The following is an 11,053-nucleotide window of genomic DNA, read 5'->3' as shown; positions in this document are numbered from 1 at the left end:
TTAATTTTATATAACGATTTCGATGCTCACAAAACAGTTTAAAAGTATGGATGTAAAGGTGTGGAACTGACTTTTAACCGCAGCATACTAGTTCTGCACAAAACAGCATGGCATTTCCATATAAGCTATTAACACAATATGATGCTGTTTATCTCAGCATTCAGATTTAGATTGGGCAGGGCAAAGACAGCCAGTTAGTGCAACTTATTAAAGGTAATAAAATTATTCTGAAAAATTATTGATGATCAAAGGCATTTACAACTTAGAAACCAATACAGGTATCACGGATCTTTTAAAGAATTACAAACATCTGCTGTTGAGTTGTAAATTTACACTTTGTAATGGAAACCTTCCCTCTCCTTACTAATCTACCACAGTATCTCTCAACCTGGATAAACAGGCAAATGGATTTTCTTGGCTTTCATTCCACGAGCACTAAGATTTTATCCATATATACAAATCTTCTTAGATGCCCATAATATCAGAAGTCTGCTCAGTATCCATAAGTCATCGGTATAATATACAATTTTATCCATACCACTCCTACAGTTACTGTTGTGTCTTGCATTTAGTCTTTCTCTATATAAGAACGATTATTCCTTTACAGAAGAACGAACACTTTAGACTATCAGGAGCTTTTTTGCTGATAATTACAAAACAGATGCATGACGCCACCTTGTGACAGCACTTCAGCGATATGCCGAACACCCACTGCTCCCCCACAGAAATCTTCAAACTGCTGCCCGTAGACCCTTAAGAGTATAGCCTATTCCCAAAATCCATGATGCAGGCTTAAGAAGTTTTCATATCTGAAAATATTAAAAGGGCTCGTTTTATTTCCACGGAGAAATATTTTTAAGTACCTAAGTAAAGGAGCTACTAATAGAGCACAGGTTTTCAAAGAACATCTATATTCTAGATAAAAACACCAGCAATGGTATTTGACAGGTGCACAGCTTATGTTATATGTGCATCTGAAGCTGTACAGCTGAGGAGTCACTTCTAAGCCTCTGACATGACTTTTCCCTTTTGAAGAGAAGGGTTTTTAAGAAGTGCTAACACACTAAAGTGGTTAGAACTGCTACTGCTTTAATAAGCAGTTCAAGTGAAGCAGAAGATTTGGGTTTTTTCATAGAAAATATTACCACAAATACGTAGTAGCAGCAGTTTTTAATTTACCAAAAACTGGCATCTATCAGCAACAGAACATACACACACACAAAAAAAATCTGTTTATACAAATAAAATTAGGTTGTGAATATTCACAAAGTAATGTAACAGAGCAACATTCTTCTTCACATTGATATTCAAAGTTAGTCAGATCAGTTGTGATATAAAAACTTAGTCAAGCACCATGGCAGACAGTGCATTAAGATCCCTCATGAATGGATGATCTGCTAATATTAGATCAATCTTCTGTCTTTGCTCATAATCAGGAAAAATTTTTATCAGGGCTTCTCTTAGCTGTACTGTTTCTGAGGCAGATCTCTGTGGTGGGTTTGCTAGACAAGCCTGCATGTTTGTTTCCAGCGGAAGCCATGTTGATGCATGATCATCATGCACTCTGTTTTGAGGATGTTGACTGCTACTCATTGTTTTGGGGACGGGTAAGAAGAAAGGTGTCTCAGGAGAGTATCGTCCACTGCCCTGAAAATCCTCTTGTGCCGACCGAAAATTTCTGTGAAACAAAATAAAAATTTTGATTAAGGTAAAGGAGATGCTAGCTGTCTCTCTACAAACACAGAAGAGAAAAATGCATGTAACTCCTATACTTCACTGTTGCTCAGCTTGTTACTGACTCACATAAATTTTTTCGAAGTGAAACAAAGCAGTAGGTGTAACAGTTTTCAGTTTGAACCTAGCTTGACTAATAACATTAATTAACATTACCTTGGACTTGTTTCAATACACTGTGAGGACTTTACTTGATAGAATACAGCAATAGTTGAAGTTTATTTTAGGAAAGTATTAACTTAAGTGTTATTGAGCTAAACGAATTAAAAGATATATTAAACATGTACACTGACTGAGAACATGTTAAAGCACTGACAGGTCAAACGGGCCTCCAGATGCTCCACAAGGCTATTCCCCATCTACTTTTGCTCATGACTGAGTTGTGCTCATCTTTAAATCAATGATTACATGATCTCATTAATGGGGCAATAAAAGTTTTCAGACATTTCAGGTTCTGAATATTCTTCCCTAATGTTTGAGATTTTGCTTCAGACTTTGAAAAGTTGTTGCTACTCTAAACTGCGAGCACTACAAAATGTAGGGCCAAGCCTCCTTCAGATGCCACCAGATAAAACAGAAATCTGAACTGAAACTCATGTTGCTGTCTAGTTTCCTACCACCAAGGGCAACAGTGTCTAAATTACAGAGCACTCTTTTAAAAACATTTAAGTTATGACACCTCCCAATACTCAACAGGGAAAAGCTCTCTAATTGCTCAAGATCCTTTTAGTTCCTGATCCTATACCTGGTGTCGTTTTCTGCATCATTTAACTCAAGTAAAAAAGTCTCAGAAAAGCAACACAACTAACTTGTTCCACTGGTACTTTTCTCTGTCTTAAAACCTGATGCCTCACACCCTCAAAAAACAGAGCCTAGTTCCAGTTCAAAGTTCATAGTCAGGAAACCAAGCTCTTCCAGAGTCTTCTCAAAAAAAGTGTCTTTCCACTTCTATAGTTGTCACAGTCACCTCTCAGCACATGCTGTGTCGTCACTTAGTTTTTCTTGGACACAGGTTGCTAAAACACAGTATTCCAAGTGACATAAGGGTTTTATATTAGAGCTTGAATAATTTCTCAGCATTTCCTACTCGAGTTCTAGGACTGCACTTGCTTTTCCCTGTCAACATTACACACTTATTTTCAAATCAACCTGTGACCAGCTGGTATGTCTCACATTTCTCAGTTGTTTCCAAAAGCTGAGATACCTGCTTGTTCTTCATATTAATCCTTAAGTACAGCTTGCCTTTTGTATTGCTGATTTTTAACTACCTCACTTTTTCTAAAAGCTCTCTCAGTACTCCTCAGTATTATTATTTATAGTTCCTAAGCCAGTAAAAAGAAAGAGCAAAGAGCAGTTTATTTCCTTGCACAAAAGAGTAAACACATTCTCAAGCCTCAGCAGCTAATGCAAAGCAAATTCATACTTTGAATATATGGATGTTTAAAAGTACAATAATCTTAGAAGAATTAATATTTAAAATTATGAATCAAATATAAATGCATTTAACAACAATACCTCTCAAAGATAATTTTATTAATGGTACAATACCCTAAAGTATGAAGTGCCTCTCCTGTGACAAAGAATATGAATGTAGAGAGTTTCTTTTGTAGCACCTATTGTCCCACTGTGAACAAGTGACCAATCAAGGTGTTTTAAATCACATTGCTGCAATTAACATGTTACCAGGCTACCACATCCCAAACCACTGGTGCTTTGTGAGACCCAGTGACACAGTTTGCACCATTTTTGTGTGAAAGCCACCAGAGGAAGTCATTGTCTTACTTATCTTAGCTCTGAGACAGATCTTGATTAGATGCAAATGTCACCAGCAGTTTCTGAACAGACTGAAGTAACAGGAAAAACATGTTTATGTTTTTGTTAAATTACTACATCCTAAACTCTTCTTGCTTGATTTTTTGTAGATCTATAGATCTATAGATGTTCAAGCCTACCAGGAAAACAGTTTATTTCAAATAAAACCGTAACTGTCTCGGAAGTGAAAATAGTGCTTGTACCTATAATAGCCGTCGCTTTGAAGGAAGTCATCTAATCTAGGTCCATTTCTTCCCAATGGATCATCAGGAACCATAAATATGTCACCAACAAAGGTGTACTGGAGCAACCTGCAAGAGAGTTCTTTCAGTATTATTTGCTAACAATGTATTGCACCATTGCTGCCCTACACCTCTGTAGCACAGTAGCAGTCTTAGAGCTGCTACTTCTAAACACATCAGGAGTGACTAATGATAAATTTTAGATAAAACCAGCATTCACTGACAAAATAATTCAACGGGAGCTTATCTGAACTGTCACCATTATGCTGCAAAACACTGAGTGGTTTTTTTGGGTTGTTTTTTTTTTTTTTGGTGATAGGGAGGAGTTGGGAAGGGGCTGTATGTGTGCGGTTTTTATCTTTTTGGTCAGCAAGTGTTGGATGACTGAAACTTTTTGCAGAGACCTGAGCGGCATTTTCTACTTGATTGGAGAAGATTTTCTGGTTGTTCAAACTCCCCTTCCTTTTAAGGATCTTCAGCTATGTAGCTAAAATGCACATGTTATCAGAAAGCCACACAAGTAGCAAATATCGCATTTGTTGCTTACAGTTAAGACACAAAGAAGTTGTGTTTTTTTTTTCCTGGAATAATTTTGGAACAGAGAGAAATCTGCATTGAAGGAAACCAGTTTAACTACAACTTGTCTGCAAGGAGAGAATTTGATACAGTGTAATTTCCCTAGATGTAAAAGTAATGGCAGGTGTTAATACAAGCTCTTTAAAAAAAACCCCCAAACCAAAACACCACATAGACTGAGAATGATGTGCTAAGTATTCTTGCTAAAATTCTGTGGAACGGAACCTGACTTGGTTAAAATTCACTCAAGAAATAGCCTAAATACCTACATGATTAGCCAACATCAACTCCATGCTCTTTCAGCTATACTGTGAGAACACCAGACAGTTTTCAATTATTTATTTCATTAGATCTATACACATCCCAGTCATGGTAGCACATACACCCTCAGAAGACATTAGGGAGGCTTCAAGGGATTAGTGAGAAATTTGGGCAACAGAAGATCATATATAAACAGTAAAATGACCTGATTTAACGGAGGGGTACCCTGGCTTGAGCTATAGAGAACCAACCCTGTTCAAATATCTTACTTTTCAGCTCAGTCTCTTCTAAGAGGCTGCACCTGAATTTAACAGCATGTTTTTGCAGACAGTGTCTGCTACTAGAAATAATAATGCCAAATGTTTACAGTTATGACCAGGGACTGGTATGCAGAAAAGCTCTTTCTTCTACTGGGTCCTGTAGTAACCAAGATCACTGCTAAATCTTGTGTACCGCGTTGGGGTGCCAGGAAGTAAAAGGGTCACACGGAAGTAAAAAGATCGCACCTCTGGTAAGGAACAGACAGGACAGGTGGCCCAGACCTGACCAACAGAAGTACTCCATTCCATTTATGTCACATTCAGTATAAATATGAGGGATCACAGGGGTTAAGCCCTTTTCTTCAACTGCTGGTGTCTGAGGAGGACTCCATCCATTCCTTTGCCCTCGATCCGAACCCAAGTTCCCAAATACAGTTTCTGTATCTGTTTCCCCTCTGTTGCTGAGCCTGGGACTTTCCTGGTGTCTGTCAGCTCTGCAGCACCAGCAGTAATTGCCAGGGCAGGGGATGGACTGGGTTTGATATTGTTGGGGTTTTTTTATATATTCATATATATTCAATTATTTCCTTATTAGTATTATTATTTTTTATTAAAGCTGTTTTAGACTTCCAATCTTTCAGTCTCTCTGCCTTATTCTCTTCCCCTTCCCATTCAGGGAGGGAGAGGGGTTAGAGAGCATCTGTCACACGTTTAGTAACCAGTCCAGCTCTAACCTCTGAAAAAAAACAGACAAAAAACCCCACAAACCAGAAACCAGAAACCAGTTGCACAGGAGAAATTATAATTCACAGAGAAGCTGAAGCACTGATAGTTGACAGCGAAGTGAATACACCTCAACCCAAAGGACATTCAACAATTGCAGGGAAATGGCTACAGGGATACGTTGCAAGTGTTCCTTATTTTGTTTAGTTACACAAACTTGTACTACAGCAAAGACTGACTGATTGTGAAACCTTAGAAGTGACACTATGTCTGCAACAGTTATTACTTCTCCTTGAAGAAATTAAATGTAAAAAAATATTAATAAGTGTAAAAAAATTCTGCAAGAATTGACTGCAAAGCATATACTCTAACAGGATCTAACACCAAGCTTCAGAAGTGACACTGCTTGGCCGCTATACCAAGCTCCTGTTTATGTCAGCCACTGACAGACATACGTTAGAGCATATATGAGTAATAGGGACACTATAGTGCTCAACATACGACTACAAGGCCATGAATCAAAGTGATGAAACACAGACAGTACTTTGTTTGATTCTACCAGAATTGCACGATAGATGAATTTAAAAAAAAAAAAAAAAATCCCACATGAAAGTGCCTACAACTGTAAGGACAGACATCCTTTTAAACTTCCATAGAAATTGAGTAATTACCTTTTTTGAATAATTTCTCTCCAGGCAAGTGATTCTGTCACAAATTCTCTGAAGTTATCATTAGTCACAATAATACCTCCAGTTTTATCAGCAAGGTGTAATAAAAACCTGTAGAATTCATTTCAAGACCATTAAGATAGTCTGCTTTGCTGAAAATTGCCCAAAGATCTAGAAAACTAAACATTTCACCATCTAAGAGTAATCTATTTGCAAATGCCCCCCACACCCATGGGCTATCAGATTCTAAATACTCGTAGAGGTAAATGGCTTACTTCACAAGAAAGTACAGTATTTATTACACAGAAATCTATTTCCACACACCTTTCTGCTTAGCATTAACCTCTGTGTTCTATAAGATAGTGGTATGCATGCCTGCAGTTTGCTGTCAAGACCTGTTAACAAAAGGCTGCTACCATTTTGTTGTTAAACAGATTATGTCAAAAGGCAAATACTGATACATTATTCTTCACCATGAGGGTGGTGAGACACTGTAACAGGTTGCCCAGAGAGGTGGTAGAAGCCCCATCCCTGAAAGCTTTTAAGGTCAGGCTGGATGAAGCTCTGAGCAGCTTCATCTAGTGGGGGATATCCCTGCCCATGGCAGTGTGGTTGGAACTAGATGATCTCTAAGGTCTCTTCCAACCCTGACAATTCTATGATAATCCCATGGGGTTTTTTATCTGTCTGAAAAAAGCGCTTTTTGATATTTGAAATTATTTTAGCACATAGATAACAGATGGTGTGCTTCTAAAAGAAAAGTGTACACTTTTGGTGGAAGTACAAATATGTTAGCACAATATCCATTTCCACAGTAATCTCAACTGTAAATACTGCATCTACGTAGCATTTTATATGATATGCTTGGTGTATATAAAACAATAGTGTGTAAACAACTTCAACTTGGCTGCCATGCATTTTTTTCCTACAACATTATTATTTAAGAGATCAGAATTACCGTATTTTAAGGAGGAAGAAAAGTGCTCTCTACTTTATATATCTTTCGCACAGCAAGTGTCACAATCAGATCTGTGATTGTGCAATATACCAAAAATAGGCACGCCTATGATGCAAAAACCTGACAGTTTTGTAGCACAAAAGATAGTATGAATGATTATTAGTAGGAACGAAGAAACTGAAATCCAGTGAACTGTAGCTAGCTGCAAAACACAATTTCAAAGCTGCAAATTGCTCAGCCATGCTAGATTTGGAAAGATGGCTGTTGAAAAAACATTTAAGCAGCACACACTTTTGATTGTTTGAAGACTGAGAAAATCTGCAATAGCAATGCAAGCACTAGGAACCTCCCACATCTAATAAAAACCCCTAAAGCTGACTGTTGTCTTGTTCACTGGAAGATGATTCCTACATCTTGAATTGGACTTTGGTGCTCAAACTGAATTGGAAACTTACTAGCCTGTATGTTTCTACAAATACACCACTCCAAATATACACCTGTGTCCCTATGGCACAATGGCATCATGAAAAAAACCAAACCAAAACAGTACCTGATCAGGAGCCAACTTATGCTAGTGCTCCCCAAACATAAAAGACAATTCAGGCATAGCCCGATAATCAGCAAAGTATAAAAAGATTACTGGAAGTCTAATTTCTTTCCCAATGCAAGCAGTGGCACTTGAAATGGACTTTTTCTTTCAATTAAAATTGCAAAGAATATTTGCAGTTCTCCACAAACTTCTCAAAACAGTATGTACAATATTATTGGAGATTTACATACAGAAATGTTTCTTATGACAGTAAAGTAGTGCAACAGATGTAGAGCTCAGTCTTAAGTTGGATGCATAGCTCTCAGTCTAGACAGGCTGAAGAACTAATACAACTACTTATGAAGTATTAAGACTCTACAACCATTAGATGCTTAAAAATACTTTAAAAGATATGTATATTCCATACCTGTCATCATGAGCAGCAATTCTTGCTCCTAAAACCATCCTTGCAGGGGTTAAAGACAATATTCCAACATCCTGTAGCTGCGTTAAGAAATCCTGCTCTGTTAAAACATTAAACAACTGTTCTTAAAAAAAACCCCACCACCTTTCTTCTAGGCTATTTATAGATTTGACAATTAGCCCAAGAGATAGTTAACAGATAAGATGAACTATTTTTGTACCAATTAATCTACAGAAATGGCATACTGGTAACTGAAGAACTGCTATTATAAAAATAGAAAGGAATACACTGAAATTAGAAATTAAAAAGCAAACAAAACCCAAATCAAAAGGCCTCTACTTAGCACACATCAGTTAGCTTAAACAGCATTTCTGTCTCACACTGATTATATGGACATGCAACTACTCAAGCTGAGCAGCCAGAGTGCTCATGCTTAATGTTTTATACGTATTCCTTCTTCACAGAAATATCCAAATAATTACAATATAGTTCAATATAGAAAACATTAGAAAACTATTTCCCTCACCTGTAATGAAAGGATCACGCCTTGTTCTCCACTGTGGAACAAATACAGTAATACTTCTGTGGCCACGTTTCCAAAAATAGTCAACAGCTATTGCAATTCCTCGACAGGAGAAGAATTTCCTTAGACCATGACTGTGAGTGAAAGAAAGAGGAGGAAAATTAAATTCACAAGTTTTATTACTTAAAATCCAAAGAAAATAAAACAAACTCCTGCAAAGTGAAGCTGCAAGTTACACATACAGCCTCGCCTCACCAAAATAAGATAGATGGATGTTATAGATCAGGAATCTGAAAGAGATATTAGCAAAAGAAGAGAATAAAAACACCACTTTACCATTTCATAGCTCTGTGTCCTTCCAGTTTTGTGGCTAAACAGCATTTGAGAAATAAAAAGCGAGTTTAGCTTTAAAAACAGGCCAACAGTAATAGCTTCCAAAAATCTACTATTATAGATTAAAATGATCATAATCCAATACTGTGGTAACTCTAAATACAGTCCCACTATAAAACAGAACACCTTTGGTTCAGCTGGTTCCCAAGGGTTACATCTGAGAAATTCTCTGATAATCTAAAATTTTAAAGCTTCCTTTCCCTTAGTTTCAACAATCTGACATACCATTTTTAAGCAAAATAATGACATTTCTTTAATAATGATTTTTGAAACACTGTATTTTAGTGGGTTTTTTTTCCTATTTAAAAATACATGTTCATTACCTGGCTTCGCAACTCAGTTAAGTGACTTCCTAGAAAAATCAGCAATTGCCTAACATGAGTGCTACTGGAGTTGATGACCTTGAGAGGTGTCCCAGTCTTAACTATCCCAATGACCCTACATGCCCATGTAACACAGGGCAGGAAGTCTTTCTTGAGCAATTAACTGTCTAGCCATATTCTAGAAATTGATTTTCAGCAGAATGATGGAAAAAGAATCTTAAAATAAAAGCACAGAAGACATAATCAAAATACCTCTAGAATAAGTTCCTAAAAAGCACCGATATAAGGCTAAATTCTGTTTTCATTCAGGAACATTTGCTCTCACATCTTCATAGATTAGAGGCTACACTTAGACAAAACAAAGATATACCTACTTAGAAAAAACATTGATTCAGAACGGATGGTGTGAACAGGCAAAGCATTTCTAACAAAGTAGCACATACTCTTCTGTTAAGTCATTGCAAAGTGCTTCTCATAATAGGAAGTGACAGTCTCCCAGTTACTGAGCAATTGTACATTATAAGCCTAAAAGTAAGCCTTATTAGTTTTGAATGGAACCTTAACTTTAAATCCCCAGTTTATCCTACCAGAAAAATCTTCTGCACATTGATTTCTTTAAAACATCTCCATGGAAATACTTTTACAGTGAAACCCAGCCTTTTGTAGTATTCATGGTCTCTCTTCCAAGTCTGCAAACTCATTTTAAATTAAACATACCAAAATTCAAATTTATAAAAGTTTTCTAATTTTGGAGAGGAATGTTTTGTGTAGAAGAACAGAAAAATGAGTAAGCTACATCTGAACTATAAAAGGCAAAAAAAAACTTTCAAAAATCTGACTTAACAGTTTAAGGAGAAAAAAAAATCCTATGCCACACTTGCCCTAATAAAATCAAGTGTTCTTGATGTCAAGACCAGTCAAAGGAATGCCATTGTCACAGAAGAGTTACCCCTCATAAATCTTCTAGGTCAGAAATTTCAAATGCAGTCATCATCCCCCCACTTAAAGTTCGGTATCCTATTCAATAAATAGGAAAATACTTTCACTGTATTCATGGCTCTCAAATTGAGAAGATGCAGAGATCTCAATGTTCATGCTGAAACTGATGCCTTCTCTACCTGTTCATTCTTTTGTTTTAAAGCTCTAATGTGCTGAACTACAGAGTACTCTTTTTAAATGTTTTTAAATCTAGAATAGCAGCTCTTGATTAGCCCTGTATGACCACAGGCTGTAGCTCTGTGGCACCTTAAAAAAATAAAAACATGCAAATAGAAGCAATATATTTGACTATCAAATATATGGAGAATTAAGATGAGATACAATATGAACAAACATGTTGCTGCTAGACAAACAAAACTATGCAATGCTTTATTTGAGCTAGTTATACATCTGAAGGACAGCAAATTACTACAGCAAGGTGGTCTTTTAAAGGCATCCAGCTCAAAGATTGCAATTGAGAGATCCAACAAAAACCCAACATAGGCACAGAAGCAGATGTCTGTAACCTCAAGTTACTGAGAAGTAAAACTTTTGCTGATGGGGTGCTCAGTAAAAAAGTTAGGAGACCACTGCCTACAGTAGTCTCACAACCATCAGAGATAAGCATATCACCATTCTTTTCTAAAAA

General features: G+C 36.8%; 1 protein-coding gene across 1 annotated transcript in view; it reads right to left on the bottom strand.

The window, feature by feature from the left end:
* Positions 1-1,320: 1,320 nt before the first annotated feature.
* Positions 1,321-11,053, bottom strand: part of N4BP1 (NEDD4 binding protein 1) — a gene marked incomplete at its 5' end in the record, with an annotated part of 14,962 nt that continues 5,229 nt past the window's right edge. Inside the window, 5 exons of the mRNA XM_009869655.1 lie at positions 1,321-1,678; positions 3,750-3,857; positions 6,280-6,387; positions 8,191-8,287; positions 8,714-8,844. Coding sequence (XP_009867957.1) covers positions 1,342-1,678; positions 3,750-3,857; positions 6,280-6,387; positions 8,191-8,287; positions 8,714-8,844 — 781 coding nt within the window. The remainder of the gene's footprint in view (positions 1,679-3,749; positions 3,858-6,279; positions 6,388-8,190; positions 8,288-8,713; positions 8,845-11,053) is intronic.

This window comes from Apaloderma vittatum, unplaced genomic scaffold (genome assembly GCF_000703405.1).
Source record: "Apaloderma vittatum isolate BGI_N311 unplaced genomic scaffold, ASM70340v1 scaffold20385, whole genome shotgun sequence".
Taxonomy (NCBI): Eukaryota; Metazoa; Chordata; class Aves; order Trogoniformes; family Trogonidae; genus Apaloderma; species Apaloderma vittatum.
The sequence above is the reverse complement of the archived record's forward strand: the minus strand, read 5'-3'. Positions and strand labels throughout refer to the sequence as shown.